This window comes from Armigeres subalbatus, chromosome 3 (assembly GCF_024139115.2).
Source record: "Armigeres subalbatus isolate Guangzhou_Male chromosome 3, GZ_Asu_2, whole genome shotgun sequence".
Classification (NCBI taxonomy): Eukaryota; Metazoa; Arthropoda; class Insecta; order Diptera; family Culicidae; genus Armigeres; species Armigeres subalbatus.
The window spans coordinates 371,383,715-371,408,420 of record NC_085141.1 but is presented as its reverse complement, the minus strand read 5'-3'; the positions used below and the strand labels follow the sequence as shown (position 1 = coordinate 371,408,420).

The 24,706-nt window shown below is 41.6% G+C and overlaps 1 protein-coding gene across 4 annotated transcripts in view; it reads left to right on the top strand.

The window, feature by feature from the left end:
- LOC134226456 (atypical protein kinase C) overlaps positions 1-24,706 on the top strand; it is a 576,984-nt gene that overhangs the window by 83,912 nt on the left and 468,366 nt on the right. For all 4 annotated transcript variants that reach the window (XM_062707234.1, XM_062707233.1, XM_062707236.1 and 1 more), the window contains exons 2-3: positions 8,950-9,492; positions 9,904-10,384. In XM_062707234.1, coding sequence (XP_062563218.1) covers positions 9,106-9,492; positions 9,904-10,384 — 868 coding nt within the window. In that variant the 5' untranslated portion in view covers positions 8,950-9,105. The remainder of the gene's footprint in view (positions 1-8,949; positions 9,493-9,903; positions 10,385-24,706) is intronic.

Sequence of the window (24,706 nt, the reverse complement as noted above, 5' to 3'; positions counted from 1 at the left end):
AACTCCTTTTCAAGAGGCCAGAAGGCTCGGAAGCCTTCTTTCAAGAGGCCCGGAAGCCTGCTTTCAAGAGGCTAATAAGCTTTTTTTCAACAGGCTGGGAAGCCTCTTTTCAAGAGGCCGGAAGCCTTGTTTTAAGATGCCCAGAAGTTTACTTTCAAGAGGCTCGAAAGCCGCCTTTTAAAAGGGTCGGAAGCCTTCTTTCAGAAAGCTCGGATGGCTCCTTTCAAGAGGCTCGGGAAGGTCCATTCAAAAGACTTGTAAGCCTCCTTTTAACAGGCTCGGAAGCCTATTTTCAAGAGGCTCGGAAGCTTATTTCCAATAGGCTCGAAAGCCTACTCTCAAGTGGCTCGAAAGTTGAAACCCTCCTTGCAAGAGGCTCGTCTTCCAAGAAGCCCGGAAGCCGGCTTTCAAGAGGCTGGGAAGCTTCTTTTCAACAGGCTGGGAAGCTACTTTTCAAAAGGCCGGAAGCCTTGTTTTAAGGCGCCCGGAAGTCTACTTTCAAGAGGCTCGGAAGCCGCCCTTTAAAAGGGTAGGAAGCCTTTTTTCAAGAAGCTCGGATGGCTCCTTTCAAGAGGCTCGGGAAGCTCCTTTCAAGAGGCTTGTAAGCCTATTTTCAAGAGGCTCGCAAGCCTATTTCCAAGAGCCTCGGAAGCTTATTTTCAAGATGCTCGAAAGCCTACTTTCAAGTGCCTCGGAAGCCTATTTTCAAAAGGCTCGGAAGCCTCCTTTCAAGCTCAGAAGCCTCCCTCCAATAGGCTGGAAGCATACTTTCAAGAGGCTCAGAAGCGTCCTTTCGAGATGCAAAGGAAGCCTCCTTTAAGTGGCTCGGAGGCCGCCATGCAAGAGGCTCGAAAGCTATGCAAGAAGCTCAGAAGCCTCTTATCAAAGTGCGGAAGCCTACTTTTAAGAGATTCAAGGGCTTGGAATTGTCCGTTCAAGAAACCTGGAAGCCTACTTTCAGGAGGGGGTACCTCAATTCATGCAATAGTTTGAAGGGGTACCTCTCAAGAAAAAGGTTGAGAACCGCTGTTTTAAAGGATTTTTTCCATTGCATTTTTACTTAATTTCGGATTCAGGTTCTGTTTTTAACCTTCCGCAATTCGCATCAAATTTCATAACACGGGAGCTCGCATGTTATACAAAGTACAACAGTCCGAAAATCCACCGTATTGAAGCCAATTAAAATGATTTTATCTCGAAAATAATAAAGAGGATGTATACTCTCATTGAGGACATTATTTAGGTCCAGTGAATGTTATGCTGGTCCTCCGGAAAATACGGAACCAACGGAACACCGGTGAAAATAGTTAATTTTCTTAATTACCGGCTCGATGTGTCCTATAACATATCTAAGAATCCCGGCAAAGTGAAAATGAATACAGAATTCATCTATGACCCCATGTGGCCCTGTAAGTCAAGGAAATAATTGATTTGGAACTCATCCACTTGGCGGCGCTAGTTTATATGAAACTACCAGTTCGGTTCGATATCTCGCGATCTATGGGATTTAGAAAGTCGCCGTATTCTACAAAGTTGTTCGGGGGTTTGAAACCAATATGTTGAGAAACCATTTGGTTTAGAATTCATCCGCAAGGCGGCGCTAGTGTATATGCGAGTTCAGCTTGGTTCGATATCTTTGGATCTTTGGCATTTAGAAAGTTGCCGTCCTCTACAAAGTTGTTAGGGAAACGGTAACCAATATGCTGATAAACCGTTTGGTTTAGAATTCATCCGCAAGGCGACGCTAGTGTGAGAGATAAGTTTGGCTCGATATATCGAGATCTGTTGCATATAGGAAAATGCCATCTTCTATAAAGTTGTTCGGGATTTTGAAACCAATATGTTGAGAAACCGTTTGCTTTAGAATTCATCCGTAAGGCAGCGCTAGTGTATATGCGAGATCAGTTTGGTTCCATATCTTTGGATCTGTGGCATTTAGAAAGTTGTTCGGGGGTTTGAAACCAATATGTTGAGAAACCGTTTGCTTTAGAATTCATCTGTAAGGTGGCGCTAGTGTATATGCGAGATCAGTTTAGTTCGCGATATCTTAGGATCTGTGTAATTTAGAAAGTTGCCATCATTTACAAAGTTGTTCGGGCATCACTCGCAAGGCGGCGCTTGTGTGTATAAGGGCCGATTTTTTCACCTCCGCTTAAGGCTTAAACCAGGTTTGAGTGTATGGATAAGCACCGCTTAAGAGTTAAGTGGAGGTGAAGAAATTGGCACTAAGAGATCAGTTTGGCTCGATATCTAAAGATTTGTGGAATTTAGAAAAATGCCGTATTCTACAAAGTTGTTCGGGAACTCGTGGCAAGCGCAGAGGTTTATACGGGTTGCAGTTCCCTACATTGACTTGCATTGACCTAACAAATGAGATCACAAGGTATTGTACATTGAAGATAAGTGCTAGTCCTCAGTAGGCATCTGATGGTTCTCTGTGCAAGAACAGCTAATCTGGACATAATAGAGTATCAACTACGGGCCGTCATTCAAGCTCAAGCTCAATTAGAAACCAACGGGTGGAATAGCTTATTAGTTTTGATTTCATCTGCTGGGCGGCGCTAGAGTATATGTAACTACTAGTTTCGTTAGATATCTCCGGATCTACGAGATTTCGGAAGTTGTCGTCTACTTGTCCGGGCATTGGAAATTAATATGTTGAAAAACTATTTAGTTTGTATGGAATGCATCTATTTGGTGGTGTTTGATTGATTGAGTAGGTATGATACTTCAATGAATTACTTTTAGAAATTTAAGTAGCCTTGAAAATATATCATCCTTGTTGAATAACTCTACTTAGATATTCAATAACTTCCACATACCTCATTTTGTTATCAATATCAATGACTATTATTTTGGTATTATGATAAAAAAAAACTGATCATTCATTTGTTATTATAACACCACAGATGAGTTTACCTATGGTAAAGGTGATGACCTTAAAGAATTATTGTGTGGTAAAAATAATTGGCTATAGATTAACACTCAGAAATTATCAGAAATGGCTTGGAAAAAAAATGCGCTGTTCCTGGACAAACTTTACGGAATGACTTTTTACGACGTTTCGGGTTATCTGGAAGACCGCCTGGTGCCCATCTGTGGTCATGACTGTGTAAGAATTGAAAATCAACTCCAAGATCACTTTCAGAAATGGTTGAGCAAAAATTGCCCTGCTCTGAAATGAACTTTACAATAAAGAACTGTGAATTAACTCCAAGATCCCCGTCAGATGTAGTTTAGAAAAAAATGCGCAGCTTTGGGATGAAATTTACCAAATGACCATTTTTACGGACGGGTTTTTCGGAAGGCCGTCTGATGGCCCTCCTTAGCCGTGCAGTAAGATGCGCGGCTTCAAAGCAATACCATGCTGAGGGTGACTGGGTTCGATTCCCGATTCCCGATTCGATCGAAAATTTCGGGTTGGAAACTATCTCGACTTTCCTGGGCACAAAAGTATCATCGTGTTAGCCTCATGATATACGAATGTAAAAATGGTAACTTGACTTTGAAACCTCGCAGTTAATAACTATAGAAGTGCTTAACACTAAGCTGCGAAGTGGCAATGTCCCAAGGGGGGGATGTAATGCCATAAGAAGAAGAGTCTGGTGGCTACCTGCGGTCATAGCCAGTAAAGTACTATGAATTAACTCCAAGATCACCGTCAGTTATAGTTTAGAAAAAATTGCGCTGCTCTGGGACGAACTTCACAAAAGTATCATTTTTACGGACGTTTCGAATTTCCCGGAAGGCCGTCTGGTGGCCACCTGCGGTCATAGCTGGATAAGAACTGTGAATTAACTCCAAAAATCCCTGTCAGATACAGTTTAGAAAAAATTGCGCTACTCTGGGACAAACTTTACAAAATGACCATTTTTACGGACGTTCCGGATATTCCGGAAGGTCGTCTGGTGGCCACCTGCGGTCATAGCCAGTAAAGTACTATGAATTAACTCCAAGATCACCGTCAGTTATAGTTTAGAAAAAATTGCGCTGCTCTGGGACGAACTTTACAAAATGACCATTTTTACGGACGTTCCGGGTTTTACGGAAGATCGTCTGGCCACCTATGGTCATAGATGAGTGAGTACTGTGAAATAACTCCAAGATCACCGTCAGAAATGGTTTAGAAAAAATTGCGCTGCTCTGGGACGATCTTTACTAAATGGCAAATTTTACGGACGTTCCGGATTTTTCGGAAGATCGCCTGGTGGCCACCTGTGATCGTAGCCCGTAAAGAACTGTGAAATAACTCCAAGATCACCGTCAGAAATGGTTTGGAATATAATGCGCTGCTCTGAGACGAACTTTACAAAATGAACATTTTTACGGACGTTCCGGATTTTCCGGATTTGATTTTCATTTTCATCTCGGTTTGATATTATTCATTTTTTCGATTCTGTTGAATCAATTCCATTTTCATTTGATTCAGAATGTGATCAATTTTTTATCTGTTTCGTCTTCGATTTGAATTCCTTTTAATTTTTTTTCCAAGATGGATTGTATTTGAAATTAATTTTGAATGCATTTGAAAACGGATTGCATAGAATGTCATTGATTCTTTTTTAATATTCCGATTAGATTCTAAATTTTTTGTTTAGATGTTGATAAAACACAATTTCAAGTTGATTTTCATTTGAAACATTTTATAAAATGATTCAATTTGAATTTATTTTTCAAGTAGGTATAAATAACATTGATTTGCTAACGATTTGAATTGAATTTCATTTAATTTCCATTAGATATTGCTTCGTTCTTTATTTCGATTCGGAATCGTTTTTGTATATAGTTTTGGATCTCGTATTTTTTTAGATTGATCAGTCTCATGTTCAGTTAGATTGATCAGTTCAATCAGTTCACATGCACAACATTTACGATGTCGGGCCATTAGGCCGACTGCCGTTTGGTCGAATGACGTTGAACCGAAAAGCTAAAAAAACTTATATTGTGAGTAATGAGTAATAGGAATTACAGGAAGTGTGCAGCGAGAGGTGAGGAATGGGACATTTCGCACATCTCATAATAGGAAACAGAAATGAATAGTGAAAAGTGATAAGTGAAAAGTGAGAAGTGAGAATTGAGAAGTGAAAAGTGAGAAGTTAGAAAAGAGAAATTTAAGAAGTGAGAACTGTGAAGTGAAAAGTGGAAAGTGAGCAGTGAAAAGTAAAAAATGAGAAGTGAAAAGTGAGAAGTAAAAAGTCAGAAGCGAAACGTAAGAAGTGAGAAGTGATCAATTCGAAGGGAGAAGTGTGAAGTGAGAAGTGAGAAATAAAAAGTAAAAAGGGAAAAGTGAGATGTATGAAGTAAGAATTGAAAAGTGAGAAGTGAGAAGTTGGAATTGAGAAGTAAAAAGTGAGAAGTTAGAAGTGAGAACTGTGGAGTGAGAATGAAAAAGTGAGAAGTGAACAGTGGGAAGTGAAAGTGAAAAATGAGAAGTGAAAAGTAAGAAGTTAAAGATAAGAAGTGAGAAGTGACAAATTCGAAGTGAGAAGTGAGATATCAGAAATGAAAAGTGAGAAGAAAGAAGTGTGAAGTAAGAAGTAGGAATTGAGAATTGAAAAGTGATAGGTCAGAAGTTAGGAGTGAAAAGTTTAAGAAGTGAGAGGTGAAAAGTGAGAAGCGAAAAGTAAGAAGTCAGAAGTGATTAATTTGAAGTGAGAAATGATACGTGAAAAATGAAAAGTAAAAGAGGAAAAATATGAAGTTTGAAGTAAGAATTGAAAAGTGAGAAGTAAAAAATGAGAAGTGAGAAGTAAGAAGTGAGAACTGTGGAATGAGAAGTAAAAAATGTGAAATGAAAAGTGAGAAGTAAGAAGTTAAAGATAAGAAGTGAGAAGTGACAAATTCGAAGTAAGAACTGTGAAGTGAGATATGAGAAATGAAAAGCAAAAAGTGAAAAGTAAATTGTGAAAAGTGAGAAGGAAGAAGTGTGAAGTAAAAAGTAAGAATTGAGAAGTGATAAGTAAGAAGTGAAAGGTAAAAAACTAGAATAGAAAAGTTAGAAGTACGGAGCGAGAAGTGAAAAGTGAGAAACGCGAAGCGATGAGTGAAAAGTGTGGAGGGACAAGTGAGGAGCGATACCTCCCTAACTCGATGGTCCCTTCAATATCGAGTAAGGTTCACTGTAATATGATTTGAATTGGAATGGTTTGTTTCAATGTATAGGGAAACTGCCTCGATCTCCATCTCACTGAGCGCTCATGAGAAACAAATAAAATTGCTTTCCATTGCTTTGTTTTTGATAGGATGAATATCGGAGCCATGAGATGAATTCCAGGAGCAGATCCCCTAATTGTTTTTTTTATTTAGCTAAGCTAAAGCTAAGCTAAAGCTAAGCTAAGCTAAAGCTAAGCTAAAAAAGCTAAAAGCTAAAGCTAAAAAAGCTAAGCTAAAAAGCTAGCTAAAGCTAAGCTGAAAAGCTAAGCTAAAAGCTAAGCTAAAAGCTAAGCTAAAAAGCTAAGCTAGCTAGAGCTAAAACAGAGCTAAGCTACAGCTGAAACAGCTAACAGCTAGCTAAAATAATGGCTAAAGCTGCAGGGAGCTAAAGGCTAAGCTAAACAGAACTAAGTGCTAGGCTGGTGGGCTGAACTGGTGGGGAGGAACAGGAACAGGCAGAGCTGGGAGTGGGGGAACAGTGGAACAGGGGTGAGCTGGGAGAACAGAGGTGGGGTGAACAGGGTGGGAACAGGGGGAACAGGTGGTGGAACAGGAACAGGAACAGGGTGGAACAGGAACAGGAACAGGAGGGTGGGGTGGGAACAGGGTGGAACAGGGGAACAGGTGGGAACAGGAGTGGAACAGGAGGAACAGGAACAGGTGGTGGGGTGGGGAGGGAACAGAACAGGGGTGAGTGGGGTGGGTGGGAACAGGTGGGAACAGGGGCTGGGGAACTGGTGGAACAGGCTGGGGTGAGCTGAGGTGAGGCTGAGGTGGGCTGGGAACAGGGGCTGAGGCTGGGGCTGGAGGGGGTGAGGTGGAACAGACTGGGGTGCTGGGAACAGGGTGGGGTGGGGAACAGAACAGGAACAGGAACAGGGTGGGAACAGGGTGGTGGGGGTGGGGTGGGTGGAACAGGAACAGGGTGGGGAACAGGTGGGTGGGGTGGGAACAGGAACAGGGGTGAGACAGGTGGGGAACAGACAGGAACAGACAGGGGTGGGGAACAGGTGGGAACAGGTGGGGTGGGGTGGGGAACAGGAACAGGGAACAGGAACAGGGGTGGAACAGGGGTGGGGGTGGAACAGAACAGGGTGGGAACAGGGGTGGAACAGAACAGGGTGGGGCTGAACAGGAACAGGGTGGAACAGGTGGGGTGGGGTGGGAACAGGTGGGGAACAGGAACAGGTGGAACACTGGGGAACAGGGGTGGGAACAGTAAACAGGAACAGGGTGGGTCGGTGGGGTGGGAACAGCTGGTAAGCTAAAACTAGCTAAAGGCTAAGCTAAAAGCTAAGCTAAACTAAGCTAAGCTAACTAAAACTAAGCTAAGCTACTAGCTAAAGCTAAGCTAAAGCTAAAGCTAAGCTAAAACTAAGCTAAGCTAAGCTAAGCTAAGCTAAGCTAAAGCTAAGCTAAGCTAAAGCTAAGCTAAAGCTAAGCTAAAGCTAAGCTAAAGCTAAGCTAAAGCTAAGCTAAAGCTAAGCTAAAGCTAAGCTAAGAGCTTAAGCTTAGTCAATTTTTATTCGGATATCATTTGATTACATATTCGATAGTGGATTTCCGATTTCGATGTGATTTTAATTAGACTGGATTGACATTTGATTTAATCTTCTGCATTTCAGATCGATTTTGAATTTGGATTCGGTATCAGTTCGTTTTTGTTCGATATTTATTCTGTTTTGACATTTGAAGTGAATTTCGACTCAAAAAGTAGCTTATCGATTAAACTCATTTCATCTCTAATGGATGCGTGCTTGATTTGAATTCTACTTTTAATTGCGGTTCACTTTTGATTTAATTTACATTTGATTTTTGTTTCAATCTCAAGCTTCGGTGTCAATTTGAGTATAAGTTTGATCCGAGTCACAATACACAATAAATGAGATGTGATAATAAAGCATTTTAGCTCTCATTTCTTACTTCCCACAGTAAGAAACGTGAAGTGAAGAGTGATAAATGAGAAGGCATACGTTCCCTTGTGAGGGAAAAGTTAGAGATTGGACGTTCCACTGCTAGCATCCCGCAGTATGAAGAGACAGCGAGACTTTTCACTTCTTGTTTTTTATTTCCCACTGACTCACTTCCTTCTAATTCTCACTTCTCGATTCTTACTTTTCATTTCCTATATCTCACCTTACATATAGTGAGGCAAAATATTACAACTATTATTAAGCTAAATTACCCTAAACCGTATTTATTTAAAATCATCCCTTTCGATGGAAATTAATTCCTAAAACCATTGTGTTACCTAATTATTCATTCAATAATCGCCCTCATTATGGGCGGGCACGTTCCTGACTAGCAAAAACTAGTAAAGATGACGGCACCAAAAATAACAAATTCAACCGAAAATTAATTCCGTTCATTGTTTCATCCTCGCTTCGCAGACTAATAGTCGCGTCCAAATATTAGCTCATGGTTCTCCTCTCGTAGCGAAACCGTTCCTCCGAAATATAATTTATCTACATTCTAAGCTGTTGCTCGGTGCAAAGATATTAACATGGTAAGCTGGAAAACTAGCTGGCTCCCACCCACCCAATATCGCGAGCTCGAGTCATTACCCCCCAATTTATGTGCTCTACATCGCCGCGCTGTAATAACAGTTGAAACATCCACCGGAGGGAGCTGCCATCCCGTCCGTCTCTCTGGTTTCCACCGAACGAAGGCTGGTATCGTTGCTCAGGGCAAGCGAGGCGGTGTTGATGATGAGTTTAAACAACTGCCATCGGCCCCCCGGCCCAGCCCAGCCCAGCCAACCAACGAAGCAAATTTCTCTTCTCTATCTCATTTCAGTACCTTTGCTCCTTCGGCGGTGGCCATCAAGTGCACAATAGTGCAGAAGAAAAAAAAGTGATACTCGGAAAGTTTTCGCCGTTGGGGTAATTTAGAAAGTTCGGTGAAAACGTGCTCATCTTTCGTCGTTTCGGGTGGGATTGAAGCTCAAGCTCGATGGCTTGGGGTTATTGGAGTGCGACGGCCGTCGATCGGGGACGGTCCCCGCGACGGAACACACAGCAACAGCAATATCCCTATCAAAATCAAAACTACCAGCAGTATAGCTTAGCCCAGTCTCAGCACCAGCAGTCTACGCAATGCCTCAACAGCTGTCCACAGGTGGCGGAACCTCCGCCACCTGTGCCACCGCAACAGACTGTTGTTCAACAACAACAGCAGCAGCAGCAGCAACAACAACAGCAACAACAGCAGCAGCAAGTTTGCGGCAGTCCATGTCACAGTCCCTGTCATAGTCCCCAGTTTATCGAGCAGATTCCGCCGGACCTGCCCTGCACTCCGGTTTGCACGTACTCACGTCGACAGTCACTTGATAGTCCACAGGTAGATCGATGTTGGCCCTTGGTTATTTGTGAAGTCATGCTGGACATGGTGGGATGAAGTCGATCGGTGAAAAATCGCAGCTTGCCAATCCGATGTAGGGAGGGAGTAAGCTGCGCAATACCATGCCAGAACTTCATTTTGCCCTATCTACCGTTGATAAACGCATCGGTAGATATGTGCAGTTTTTTTTATAAATGAAGTTTTTCGCTTGGTGTTGGAACCGATAAAGATCGGTGCCGTCACTCATCCACCATCTTGTAGAAAATGGCATTAATTTATCATTGGACTATAGCAATGACCTCAATGGCAATTTCCGAATCCTCAATCCCTTTAATTTCCTGTCGACGCCCCAATAACTTGCTGCTGCTGTTGTTCTCTGACACACGATCGTCTGTGTGCGCGCACTTGCAGGCCAATCAACTGTCGGACATCATTTGCCGGGCGGCCCAGCCTTCAATCCAATCGGCCGGCAACACCTTAACGAGGGGAGCGTCCTTGCGGGACAACGGTGACTACGCGGTCCCTCATCCTCATCCCCACACGCACCACTACATGACCACGTCCGATACGCCGCGAACCCTCAGTAGGGTGGGATCGTGTCCGGGCTCGACGGGCGGGTCCGGCTCGGCACACGGGTCCGGGTCGGGATCCAGTCCCGGTGCCGGGCCTGGGAGCAGCGGAGGAGGCGGCGGTGGAGGGCGGGAATCGATCATGGGCAGCAGCATGGGTATCTGCGGGATGGGAATCCTGGGCGGGAGCCATGGGACGGGGCTGGAGTACGTGGAGTGTTCGCACTACGACCGAATGCCGTTGCCGATCCCGGTGAAGATACCGGTGGTGCCGCCACCGCAGATGCACTCCGAGGATGAAATCGAGCCGGCCTATGCTACAGGTGAGTGTTTTAATTCTTCAATTTCGTTCTTTTAATTTCAAGGAATAAGTAAATGTCACAAATTTCGATTAATAATTGACCTCTCCATTAATTACTGAGGAAATGCTAATAGAATACTAAATGCAAAAGCAGGCCAAGTTCCAGTTGGATTGTAGAGCCATAGAAGAAGAAGAAGTCACGATTTTCTAGTGTAAGAAATACTGATAACATCAGTACTAAGCTTTCGTATATTTTAGGGGTCCTTTTGAAGTTCCTGTGAACATTCCTCTGGATATTTCTGAAAATCCTGCAGAAATGCAGGATTTCCATATTTGGCGCAGTAAATTCTCGAAGCTTTTTCAGCTCCAGCTCCATTCCCATGCCAGAAATAATAGAAAAAATTCCTGATATATTACCGGAGATATTTTTGTTAAAACTAGTAAGAGATTCTTAGAGAATTGAGGTAGCAATTCCTGGAAATATGATCATATGAATTTCAGGAAGAATATGCAAAAAAAATATTCAGAGGTAGAGGTGTGCGCCGCTACGCCACGCCGCCACCGACATTTTTGCATCGGAGCGCCGCCGTTCAAAATTTGTCACGCCGACTAAAATTTATAGAAGTCCACAGAATTTTCCTTGGAAATTCCAAATATTCAATGGAGTTTCTGTAGAGTTTTCCGATTGATATACCCACCACATCTGTGGATATATAAAAGCAAAGCACATGTGGCGATTGGCATCCAGGGTTGGTTGGGATTCTGATGGCTTTTGTTTTTCCGCAAATTGGACCCTTTAGTGGTCGTGTTGTGTAGGGGTTATCACGCCTATCTAAAGAGTAGGAGGTTGGCCGAACAAACAATTTGGCAGAAGCACAACTGGCCGAAAATGTAATTTGGTCGGAAGGGGATACGGCCGAAAATGTCGTTCAGCCGAACAGTTCCTTTGGCTGTAAAAGTCGGTTGGCCGAAACGCTAGTCTGAGCCGGTCATTTTGGCGAAAAAGTCGTTTAGCCGGAAAGGCCTAAAGACCACAGAGAACAGACGTTCATCTTACGTCACAAAATAGTGTAAAACTTTTTACTGGTCATTTTGAAGTATGTCGCGGTGCCAGTATGCTAAGAATGTTTGGTAAAAATTTGCCATATTTTATTTTTTAGCGCTAGTGTTCATTCTGAATTGTTACAAGATGGCAACGTCACCTTGTTTACGTAATGTAAGCCAACGCCATCGCTTGGTGAGATTTACAAACGGTTTCAACAAAATTTTGTATGAGCCTCCATGCCTGTTCTCTGTGTTTATTGTCGAAATGCCGTTTGGTCGACTGGTTGTTTGGCAGAAAAGACACTTTCGGGCCAAATTGCTTTTCCGGCCAAAATAGCCTTTCTACCAGCGGTAGGTCATTTTCAGCCAAACCAATATAGCTACCAAATAAAAGTTTCGGGTGAATGGACTTCAGCTGGATAACTTCCGGCTTAAGGCTAGTTTACAGTTCGGAAAATGTGTCACGGAATTTGGTCCCCCATGCATTTTCAAAGGTGCGGGATTCAGGGGATTTGGGCACGGGAAACGAAATTCCCGCCCCTTTGAAAATAATTGGGGGATCAAACCCCGTGACACCGTTTTCTGAACTGTAAACCTGCCTTAAGCCGGCATTCGAACAAATGGCTTTCCGCCAAATGACTTTCAGTTAAACGACGGAAAGAGACGTTTGGGCGAAGGCCACATGGTCGAAAGGTGTTTGGCCGAATTTATCATTTGGCCGCAATCTATCTGGCCAAAAATGTCGCTTAGCTGAAATGGACATACTAATTAAGGAAATGCTCATACAGCCGAAAATATCGATTGACCGAACTGATCATTAGGTCGAAAAAGTCGGTTGGATGAATATGTCACTTGACCGAAAAAACCGTTTGACAAAATAATCGTTTGGAAAAAGGTTATTATTATTATGTTTTATTGCAGTTGGCTGGCTCGCCACTGATCAAACAGTAAGGTAATTGATGATGATGATGATGATGATGATACTACCATCTATTGTAGCAAGGCACCTGCCGATAGCACTGGCCATATTTGACAAACGATTTGATCATGCTTATATTACTGTTTGTATTTCATCAAACTCCTGTATGAAGGGCCAAAAATGGGTGGGGTGGTTCCATAAGCAAAGACACTTATGCGAATCCACGGGATAAATAAAGAATCTCCTTCCAGAAGAAAGTTCGTACATACAATATTATAATCTAGCCCTCGTTTCCCAGATTGACCCAATAGATGGGGAGAAGAGCCCGCCCTTTATCCACGAAATGTTAACAATAGGAAGTTGGCGATTCCACTCTTCCTATCCAAATCGCTTCAATCGGGTGCCCTGATGGTTCTTTTTTATACATATAATCATATTATGGATTTAATATAATTTTCAATACACCCGATTCTTTTTTTACACGGATTATTTTCGCACGGATTTTTTTTACACGGCTTTTTTTACACGGATTCTTGAAATAACACGGATTTTTTTTGCACGGTTTCTCGAAATAGCACGGATTTTTTTTACACGGATTCTCGAAATAACACGGATTTTTTTTACACGGATTTATTTTTACACGGAACGCATTCCCCAGATTAACAAGGACCCGGTTACTTTTTTTACACGGATATTTTTGCACGGCTTTTTTACACGGTTTCTCGAAATAGCCCGGATTTTTTTTGCACGGATTCTCGAAATAACACGGGTTATTTTTACACGGTTTCTCGAAATAACACGGATTATTTTTACACGGATTTTTTTCACACGGCACGCATCCCCCGTGTAAAAAAAGAATCGGGTGTATATACAATGGAATTCTGATCAAACAGTAAGGTAATTGATGATGATGATGATGATGATACTACCATCTATTGTAGCAAGGCACCTGCTGATAGCACTGGCCATATCTGACAAACGATTTGATCATGATTATATTATTGTTTGTATTTCATCAAACTCCTGTATGAAGGGCCAAAAATGGGTGGGGTGGTTCCATAAGCAGAGACACTTATGCGAATCCACGGGATGAATAGAGAATCTCCTTCCAGAAGAAAGTTAGTACATAAAACAATGTAACCTAGCCCTCGTTTCCCAGATTGACCCAATAGATGGGTAGAAGAGCCCGCCCTTTATCCACGAGATGTTAACAATAGGAAGTTGGCGATTCCACTCTTCCTATCCAAATCGCTTCAATCGGGTGCCCTGATGTTTTTTTTTATATAATCATATGGTTTCAATATAATTTGGTTAATATATAATATATAATGGAATTCTCTCACCAAGTTTTAATTCGCATGTCCTGGATGAAGGAGGACCTTTCTTCAACACCAGCTTGTTTTGGATTTATGCTGTCTTCAGAGATGGAAAACCGATAGTTCGGAATATTCTTCATTCTGATTCAAAGATCGAAAAATAGACTTCTTGATTTCTGAAAAGATGAAATAAAATGACGGATGGCAGTATCATAGATAATAACATGAGCGTTTTGATTAAAATGAATATGTATTTTGAATATGTATGAAGGATTATTTCCATACTTAAAAAAAAGCTCCTGGCTTTTTGGCAGCACGGTGCGGCTAAAAGTGTGTTGGCCGAGGTGATTTTTTGTTCGGTTTGAGGATACATTCATTGCTTTTCCAATGCATAAACTGATTCATATTTTTGTAACAAATTAAAAATGGAAATATTTTTTTCGATTCTGTTACATTTTTTTTTCATCACCCCAAACTTCGTCAGGGGGTGATGACATCGGAATATTACTGTTTTAGCAATTATAAATCTTCGACAAGGTGACAAAAGAAAAAAAATCAAAATTTTTAGAGTTTCTTTTTCGAATAATTCTTCTCTCCAGCAATAGATATTGCTTTCATTTAGTGCGTAGTGGAAAACTAGTGTAGAAAAGTGTAGTGTAAATCTTTACTAGGATACTGCTCCGGTTTTCCATCTCATAGTTTCCATGTTATTCGTGTAAATATAGCATGAATAGTGAGCAAATTTATGAGCATTTTATAAGTTTCATTTTATTCATTTTTGTATGAAAATTAAGGAAAAGTCTGCAGATATAAAAAAAAAAATGCTTAGAGAGTCGATGGAAGTTTCGATAACTCAGAATTATGTTTTTGTTTGACAGGATCTGCTTTACAGTAACTGGTGTAAAGTTATAGAATTTCGATCCATAGAGAATCTATTGTAAATTTGATTGAAATGAACTATCTGTAACGTAAAATTATGAGAAAAAAAAAAAACTTGCTTTTAAATATGCACATCAGCTATTCTGGCCTTAATTTTATCAACAAAAGTATCTAATAGAAAATCATGTCCACGAAAAATAAATGTTGATTCCGCCAAAGGAGCAAAAGCGTTTTCAACCTTTTTGTGCAAATTATCCAGCATACATTACAATTAAATTACATACACATTACACAAAACACTAAACACAAAAAAATCAAAACATGTGTCACTTAGCTCATGATGACGCCAAACTCGGCTTGCACAAATGTGATGCTCGAAACTTTCCACAACTGCCCGAAACAAGATTCTATACTATAACACAGCTTGTTTTTTGATATCCCTCTCTCTACTTCTTGTCTGGTGGAGATAATATCCGTTTGTCCGGTACAATTTTTCGCAAACACGACCTTCAAGCAGGGATTGATCTTCGTTATCATTTAGTATTCGGCCAACAACCCACCCCAGAGGCGGAATTCCGAAAAGTGTTGTATGGCTACCTTTAGACAAAGTTGTAGAGGGAAAATAGCGCTAGTAGTCCGCTATACAACACTCTTCGGAACTCCGCGTCCGGAATGAGCTATTGGCCGAACACCAAATGACAACGAAATGATAAGTTCAATCCCTGCTCTCAAGTCTCCATTTCTGCATATCCTTTCTCCGATTTGTAGCACTTTCACTTTACAACGCTACGGCAACTCTGCCAACGGAGCCGCGGTAAACCGTACAAGAAAGATCACTATAGCTTCTCAACAAGATTACTATAAAAACAGCCTCTATAAGGGCAATAACAATTATTATTCAAAGCAAAAAAATGACACTCTGATCAAACAGTAAGGTAATTTGACCAAAAATGTCTTTTGGTCAAACGGGTCAACATTTTTGACCATAACACCCGTTCAGCAAACGACATTTTCGGCTGTATGGCTCATTCGGCCAAATGGCGTTTTCCACAAGTGGCCATTTCTGTCAAACGACCATTTCAGTCGAACGGCATATTTGACCAGCTAACTTCTTCGGTCAAATGACCTGTTAGGATAAACGCTCTTGCCAAATGAAATTTTCAGTCAAACCGTTTTCTATTTAGCAATTGTTTCGTCCGAGCGTTCATTTCGGCTTAACTCGTAATTCGGCCAAATGACCCTTCTTCCTATTTAATAATAATTTATTGTGGACAATGGAAATTCTTGTGGACAATGGAAATTCCGGAAAAAATCACGATCAAATACCGAAAAGTTTTCCGTGAAAAATTTAATATTTCACGTAGAAATACTGAAGTTTTAGTAGAATTTCCGAAAATTTCCAATTGGAAATTCCAAAGAATTTTCCATAGGAATTAAAAAAAATGCGTGCAAATTTTAATGAATTTTCTTTTGAAATTCCGAACCTTGTTCCGTTTTTTAAGTACACATTTTGAATTCTGTAGAGTTCCGTAAAAAAGAATTGCGGAGAGTTTCCCGTGAAAACTTTTTTTCCATTATCGGAAAAAAATTATATAGAAATTAAGAGCAATTTCTCATGAAAATTCCAAATAATTTTCCACAAAAATGACAAATAATTTTCCGGAAATTCCAAGAAACTCTCGTGAAAATTTGAAAATAGTTGCTGTGAAAAATTCAAAACTAATCTCCGAACAAATATTTTGGAAAAACTAAAAAAAAATTGTTGTGCAAGTTCAAATAATTCTCCGGTGATGTTTTGAAAATGTCCCGAAAAATCTAGAAAAAAAATATTTAGCCTTCCAGGACTCACTTGGTCCTGAATCACTTACGCAGTCCCGCCGCTCTTGTTTCCCGTTCACGTAGTTTTTCGAAGGTGTTGTACTTTTTACAGCAGCGCGGGAATCGGAAGGGGAAGAAACTAACGCAATGAAAAAAATCCTAACGCCGATTTACGCCGTCGCTGACTGAAATGGCTTTTGATTTTGACGATTTTCGGACCGGCGCACACTTCTATTCAGAGGGAAGTCCGTAATAATATCCTAAAAAAAATACTACAGAAATTCCTAAATACATTTTTAACTAAATTCCTGCGTATTATGTGCAGTCCAAATTAGTTTGATGCAGATGTTCTAGGTTCTCCAAATTGTTCTGGGGTTCAGATCATGTGGTCTAGCGAGCCAACTACGCCTGGTATCCAATCCCAGAATCAACCCATGTACACACAAGTCCATAGAGCCCTTGCGTATTATGTGCAGTCCAAATTGGTTTGATCTATGTCCATACAAGTCCCTAGAGCCCTTGCGCGTTATGTGTAGTCCAAATTAGTTTGATACTAGTTCTAGACTTTCCAAAATGTTCTGGAGTTCAGATCAACTAGTCAAATCTGCCTGGTATTAAACCAAAATCAACCAAGCCTGTCACTGCAAGCTTCTGGTCCAATCCAATAGACCAAGAAGGTGAAAGGCACCAAACAGGCTCAAGTTGCTGAGCCACAAGCTGGCCCCAGCCAGCCATTGGTATCCGCCCAAGGGAATGCAAATCCTTGGCAGCTGGTCAGTAGGGTGCGGAAGTCGAACAACCCTCGACCTGCGAAGAATGTGAGAGACAGAGGCGAGGCCTTGCTGGTGAAAACCGACAAACAAGTACGCTGATGTCCTCAAATCGCTGCGAGCGGCCGATAGCCTATCGGCCCTGGGTCAGGATGTGCGCAGCGTCAGACGTACCAAGAACGGTGAAATGATCTTGGTACTGAAACGTGGCGCGCAATCCAGTGGTGTAGCGGACAAAAAGCTTGCCCAGGAGGTCTTGGGTGACGGCGCTCAGGTCAGGTCGTTGGATGCGGAAGTGACCCTCCAGTGTAAGCAACTGGACGAGGTCACGACCGCGGAAGACGTCGTCTCTGCCGTCAAAGAGCAGTGCGGCACAGAGGTTGAGCGGTCCTCTGTACGTCTAAGAGGGGGACTCTTTGGTACGCAGGTAGCCTATCTCAGACTACCGGTGGCTGATGCCAAAAAAGTCTGTGCCTCATCTGCGCCAGTAAGAAGCAGGCCCGGAACCATGCTATGGGCGGGCCTGCGTGTCCCTTCGGAGATGCCAATAGGAAAAAGCCGTGCAAGTAGCACAGCTGAACCTGAACCACTGTGCATCTGCCCAGCAACTGCTGTGGCTAATTCCCTTGAGATGAACAAAGCTCCAGGGCCTGATGGAGTCCCAAACAGTGCACTCAAGGCAGCGATCATAGCGAACCCGAACATGTTCAGGCTAGCTATGCAGAGATGCCTAGATGAGTGTCGTTTCCCTGAGAGATGGAAGAGGCAGAAGTTGATACTGCTGCCGAAGGCCGGGAAGCCTCCGGGCGACCCATCGGCGTTCAGACCAATTTGCCTGATCGACACGACGGGTAAACTGCTCGAGAGAATCTTCCTCAACAGGCTCACCCCGTACGCAGAGGGTAAGGATGGCCTGTCGAGCAACCAGTTTGGTTTTCGGAAGGGTAAGTCCACGGTGGGCGCTATCAACTCAGTGCTATAGACTGCAGAGGTAGCGATCCAACGGAGAAGGCGAGGAATTCGCATTCAATAGCGCAAGCTGGGATGCCATCGCGCTCTCGTTACGCCGGCTTAGCCTGCCGGTGGGACTGTACCGGATCTTGGAAAGCTACTTCCAGAACCGCGTGCTGCTATACGAGACCGATGCCGGTCAGAAAAGTGTTCCCATTACCGCAGGAGTCCCGCAAGGGTCAAGCCTGGGCCCGGTACTATGGAACCTGATGTATGACGGGGTTCTGAAGCTAAAGTTCCCTCCTGGTGTGAAGATCGTCGGCTTTGTTGACGATGTAACGGGGAGTAAATCCCCGAAATAGAACTAATCGCAGAACACGCACTGTGGCGGACTGGATGAGTGCGAGAGGCCTTGTGCTCGCTCAACATAAGACGGAGGTGGTTACCGTCAATAACCGTAAGTCGGCACAACATGCAGTTGTTCACGTGGGAGACGTCGCGATCACTTCAAAGCGGAGTCTGAAGATTCTTGGGGTCATCATAGACGACAAGCTTACCTTCGGTAGCCATGTCGAATATGCGTGCAAGAAGGCTTCGACTGCTGTAGCGGCATTATCGAGGATGATGTCCAACAGCTCCAAGGTGTGCGCCAGTAGACGTAGGCTACTGGCAGGCGTTGCCGCATCTATCCTTAGGTACGACGGCCCCTCCTGGGCAAAAGCACTGGGGGTAACCAGTTACCTGCAGAAACTGGAGAGCAGAGCGATATCGGCCTACCGCACGGTATCGCACGACGCATCCTGCGTGATAGCGAGTATGATGCCAGTCGGGCTGGTCATCCGGGAAGACGAGGAGTGTTTTGAGCTACGTGGCACCAGAGGAGCCCACGAGCGTACCAGGGTGACTTCGGTTACCAGATGGCAGTGCGAGTGGGATAATTCCTCGAAAGGTAGGTGGACCCACCGGCTGATTCCTAACATATCAAGCTGAGTGGGGAGACCCCATGGGGAAGTTCACATCCATCTGACACAATTCCTGTCAGGCCATGGCTGTTTCCGACAGTACCACCACAGGTTTGGACACGCGGAGGTCCCCGTCTGCCCTGACTGCCACCCCCCCTGTCCTCGCTTCGACGTCGAAAGAAGAGCAATGCTAACTTGTGATTGGTTAGTTAGAGCAAAAAGTGCCGAACGCGGAGAAGTGTGTGAATGGTCTGCCCATTAGACCTCTTCATGTTTTCAAAAAGTATTAAAATTTCAACCGGTTAGCCCAGAATCACAATTCTTATGCTAAAATAAGCCTCCTGACAAATTTTCAGCTAATTCGGATAAAATTTTGAGGTGGCACAAGCCGATTTAGTGTTTTTGGACTGTCTTCAATTTTGAAAAAAATCTATCAAGAAATATAAATGCTAAAAATCATCGCAACAACCTCTAAACGGAAGTTCTTGGTATGTTCTGCAAGTCTTGTGAACATCGCGATTCATTCCGTTAACGTTTTGACTATGTTAAAGTGATTTTCAAGTTTTTAAGTGCATAAAAACATTGCCATCTCTAAAAGTCGTTGTTCTACAAAATTCTTGAATTTATTACAAATCATTGCTAATTTACTATATTATTATTTCCCTTTTTCCCCTGGACATTTGAGTAATATAATTGTCAACGTGCTATTTACTGTTAAATTCTTAAAAATCAGAAGCTGAACATTTGTCATAAATTTAATAAAATAAAGTGTGGGTGAGCATTCAAGTCAGTCTCACATGGTATGAAAGGAATGAGCACACAAATCAGTCTCACATGGTATGTTCGAGGTGAGTTAGTCCCATATGGTATGAGCAAGATGAGCACCCAAGTCAGACTCACATGGTATGTCAGAAGTGGGAACCTAAGTAAAATGTACAATAAGGGATGCCAGAGCGAGAGTTAGGTCGAATGACTAGAGTAGTATGTGTTAGCGCGAATTGTATGAAAGAGGTGAGCATCCAAGTCAGACTCACATGGTATGATAGGGGTGAGCATACAAGTCAGATTCACATGGTGTGACAGAGCATGTAGGGTGTGTTAGAGGGTGCGATAGAGCGAGCATCCAAGTGAGACTCGCATGGGACGGGTGCCTGTGTGAGCGAGTACGTTAAGTACTGCCATTCCCCAGAAGTTGTACCGGGAGGTAGTTCCTGGGGGAAACGATGGCGGAGCCCAAGGAAGTTTAGTCGGTATTACCGGTACGGTCGAGTTCGTCACTCCAGTACACTTCCGTGTGGTAGTTTGGCAACTACAATGCACGTGTGCTGGGTTAGTGTGTAAATGCATTCTCCCCCGTAAAAATAAAAAACGCACCGTAAAGAAGCTTTCTTGTATTCTATAAAGTAAGCCCGTTAGCCACGCCTCTTTGTGATCTGATATGGGTGTGAATATGATGTGCACTCATAACGATTGACGAAGGAGCGGAGATGCAAGATACAAGAAAGCGCTCCCCGAGCAGCACACATGTTGTAAACAAGTTTATATTACTCATATACGACCAAATTTAGTTATATATGAGTTACCTCAACCAAATCGGCATGAATTGTGTTGCTAGGGTCTCCTGCGCGCGCGAGCCATTTTGATTGTAATTCGGTAGAGAGCGATCCCGAAGTATGGGAGACTAGAAAATTCAAAGCATCATGTAAATTTTTTTCGCAAGATGCTGAATTTGGTTATGATCTGTTAAGGTCACTCCTGACGGAATCCAAGTTCCAAAGTGCTCGCGTTTTTGGGGGCACACCACTCGATCCAGAGGCGGCGCACAACTGTCATTTTTGATGATTTAGCTTTGCTGCGTCGCAGCATGCGTGAAATAATAAAAATAACAGTTGTGCGTTGCTTCCGTATCGAGTGGTGTGCCCCCGAAAACGCGAGCACTTTTAAACTTGGATTCCGTCAGGAGTGACCTTAATGATTCAAAATACGTTTTGTTGAAAAGAATAACAAAATCAATTTGACCCAAGGCTAAATTTTATTAATAGAGCGACGGTCGCAGGTGGATGGATGCTGTAGAAATTTTCCTCTAAACTAGCATCTTTATCAATTTAGCTGTCGTCGGCAGAAAGTGAACTTTTTGGCAAGATTCTTTGGTTTTGTTTATGTTAGTATTTGAATTCGATTCAGTTAATCATTAAAAATTAAATCGATTTTTTCCGGTCCGCAATTTTATACAAAAGAAGGTTGATCCAAGATTAATTTTCTTCAAAAGCAAAACTTAATGGTTTAGCGACGACAGAAAGTTGCTCTTGGGTAGCAGAATCAGTCGAAGGGAGTTGAGGCAATACTTTTGTTCGAATGAATGAAATCATTAACAGCAACCAAGCTACCACAGTGATGCCACCGAAACAGGCCATTTTTGCAATCAACCTTTTCTGTCCAGAAAATGCTGGTCCTAAGAAGATCCGATTTTCTTTCCCCGTGAGCTTTTAAAATATCTAACTGCAACCAAATTCGATCACTTTTTGGTAAGACACCACCATTTGGAATAAATCTTCAGCATCGCCACTGCATCATGCGGAAACGCAACGCAACATTTGACATTTTTGTAATCTATCCTTTCTTTACATAAAACGCTGGTTCGTTGAGGTTGAATGAGGACCACTGACGACGACGACCACCATCAATGAGATGGTTTTCCGTTGAAAATGCAACCAGTGCCATCGTACTGCTGTTTCCACTCTGCGTGAAATCTTGTTCGAACTAAGGATTAGATCCATATTTGCAAGTTTCGTTTCATTTCATTAGATTAAATTTCGTTCTTCGTATACATCGAGTATGCCAAAAAAAATTACGACAACATTGTTACAATTTTTTTTCCTCCGCAGAGTGTTTATTTGGTGCTGAACTCCAGAATAATTTGAAAACCTAGAACATATTAGACCTGTGCGCCGGTCATATCATCGGCGGCGGCGGCGTGGTGGTCACTTTTGCCCCGGCGGCGGCGGCGTCACGGCGGCGCGCCGTTGACTTTTATCGGCGGCGGCGGCGGCGGCGTGAACCGGCGTGGATGAAAAAATCAATGGCTAAAAAATCAATTTTACCGTGAATTTTTGGATAACAGGGTTTGATTCACACGATAGGAATCGCCCGTATAAAAACCGACTTCAGAGGATTCAAATTGAAATATTCTGCGTTTGCCGATCATCAAACAGCACATTCAAAATAGTCAATTGTCGGCGATACTAATCAATCCCTTTTCTTGTTTTTCTTTATTATCGTGATTTTTATATTTACAATAAGTTTATCACGTAAATCAATACCTGATTTCAAAATGTTATTTGAATTACCACTATTTTGTTACTCTTTGATTTTGATTAATCAAATTTTAACATTAAATCTTGCTTTACTTTTCGTGACCCTGAGTGAAGAATTAGATTTCGGTGTCATAGAGCAAATTGGTAATAACTTTTTTCAAAAATTATTTCCAATTTAGGATTTAGATGCACTTCAGTCGTTTTGATCTCAAAATAACTAAGTTTCCGAAAAAATCTAATATTTTCCTGAAATTTGCCTAAATATGCCAACAAAGCGCTTGGTGGAGTTTCTGAAAGAATTTCTGGAGGAAACTATGATTTTTTTTAATTCCTACAGGCATTTCTCAGTAAATTTCATTAGGAATTCCTTCGTAAAATCCTATGACAATGTCTGCAGAATTTTTCTATTTTAGAAAGAATAATCCATTCAGGTTCTCTTTGGGAAATTCCTTTAGTAAAACATAAAATATATTCATTCGGAAATTTATTAAAGAATGAACTATTTTCTGATGAAATTCCTAAGAGAATTTTCTAAAGGACTTTCCGAGAAAATTCCTGAAGTAGTGTTGGAAAGTGTAGTAGGAACCTTTTCCCCACAGACATTTTGAAGGAATTCTTAACCGTATTTCCAACATGCATCAGCGGCTGCTTCCGCATCTTCCACGATTGCACGCCCAAGAGCCAACTCTCTTTATGCATACGCACTAAATGTACAACCCACTGTAATATGCCTTATTTTATCAACCTGCCTATGTCTGCATTTTTGTATACTCGGTTTAACTCGTGGTTCATTCATTCGTCTGCTTCATTTACCATTTTCCACCACGCTACCAAGTATTGAGCACATTATTTTCAACTCAAACACTTTGAGAACTTGATAATCTGCATGTTTTAACGTCCATGATTCATGGCGGTACAGGACGACTGGACGAATCAACGATGTGTACAGAGCTAGTTTTGTCAGTGTCTGTAGGTAGCTTCATGAAGTTACAAAAGAATTTTCTGGAGGATTTTTTAAAGGATTACCCTGAGATATTCTATATTAAATTAAAAAAGTAGTTTTGGAAGAATTCCTATGGGAATTTCCAGAACAATTATTGTCAAGGAACTTGCTAAGAAACTCCGAAGGAATATCAAATTGATTTTCAAAGAAATTCCAAAGCCAAATTCCGAAGCTGACAGAAATTTCCGAAGTAATCCGTTAATAAATTTCTGAAGGAGTTTTTAGAGATTTTTTTGGAATTTTGAAACAATTTCCTAAGGAACTCCTAAAACATTCTCTGTAGATATTTCAAAAAGAAGGATTTTCAGAAGGTATATCCGAATTTCTGAACGAAGTCTTGACGGAATGTCCAAAGGAATTTTCGGAGATATCTAAGACTGTCAGTAGTTTCTTCAGGAGTTACTTTGAAAAAAACCTTCAGGGACTTCTACGAATATTCCTTCAGGAACTTGTTCATGAATTCTTAAGGAAATTTCGTTCTAGAACTTTTCAAGGAATTCCAAAAGAGTTCTTAAAAGAATTTCTTGAGGAATTTTCGGGAAAACACCTTAACGATTTTCCCAAGGTTTTCTTAAAAAAACTGAAAGAACTTTTTCCGAACTAATTCCTGAGAGAAATTTCAGAATATAGCTGAGAGAATTTTCGAAAGACTTTCGGGAATTCGTTTTCGGAGGAGTTTTTGTAGAACTTCTTGAGGTAATATCCGAGGGAATTCCTGTACGAATCTCCATAGGATTTTTTGGAGAATTACAAAAAAAAAATCCTGGAGAAATCTAGGAATTACTTCAGAAATACCAGTGGGCATTTCCTCTGAAATTCTATTAAAAATTTCTTCATAAATTCCTTTGAGAATTCCTCCGGAAATTCCTTCAAATATTCCTTCAGAAATTCCTTTAGGGGTTGTCCATAAACCACGTAGACTCTTGAGGGGGAGGGGGTTCAAAAAATTCTACGTCAGTCTACAAAGGGGGGGAGTATACGAAAAGTCTACGTAGACTTTTTTTCATTTTTTTTTTTCGGAAAACATTTCATACAGCAGCTTTGTGCAAAGTTCACATGTTTGATTTTTTTTTCGATTTTTCCGTTTTTTTTGCCAGATTTTATCGAAATAATCTCTCTTATGGATTTCACTAAAGTAATAGTCTGAACTATGGCTTAAAAATATCATGATTTCAACAGCAAATTCTTCTGTGTTAAGCAGGAAAATTCTCCAAAGTATTCTATTAAAAATTTCGAAAAAATTTCAAAGTTTCCAAGTTAATCCACTTGGATTACATTGATTACATTGTAGATTCTACTAAAATTTCATTTGTTTTTCGGCAGGAATTTTTTAAGAAACTAAAAGTGATTTTTAAAAATTTACACGGG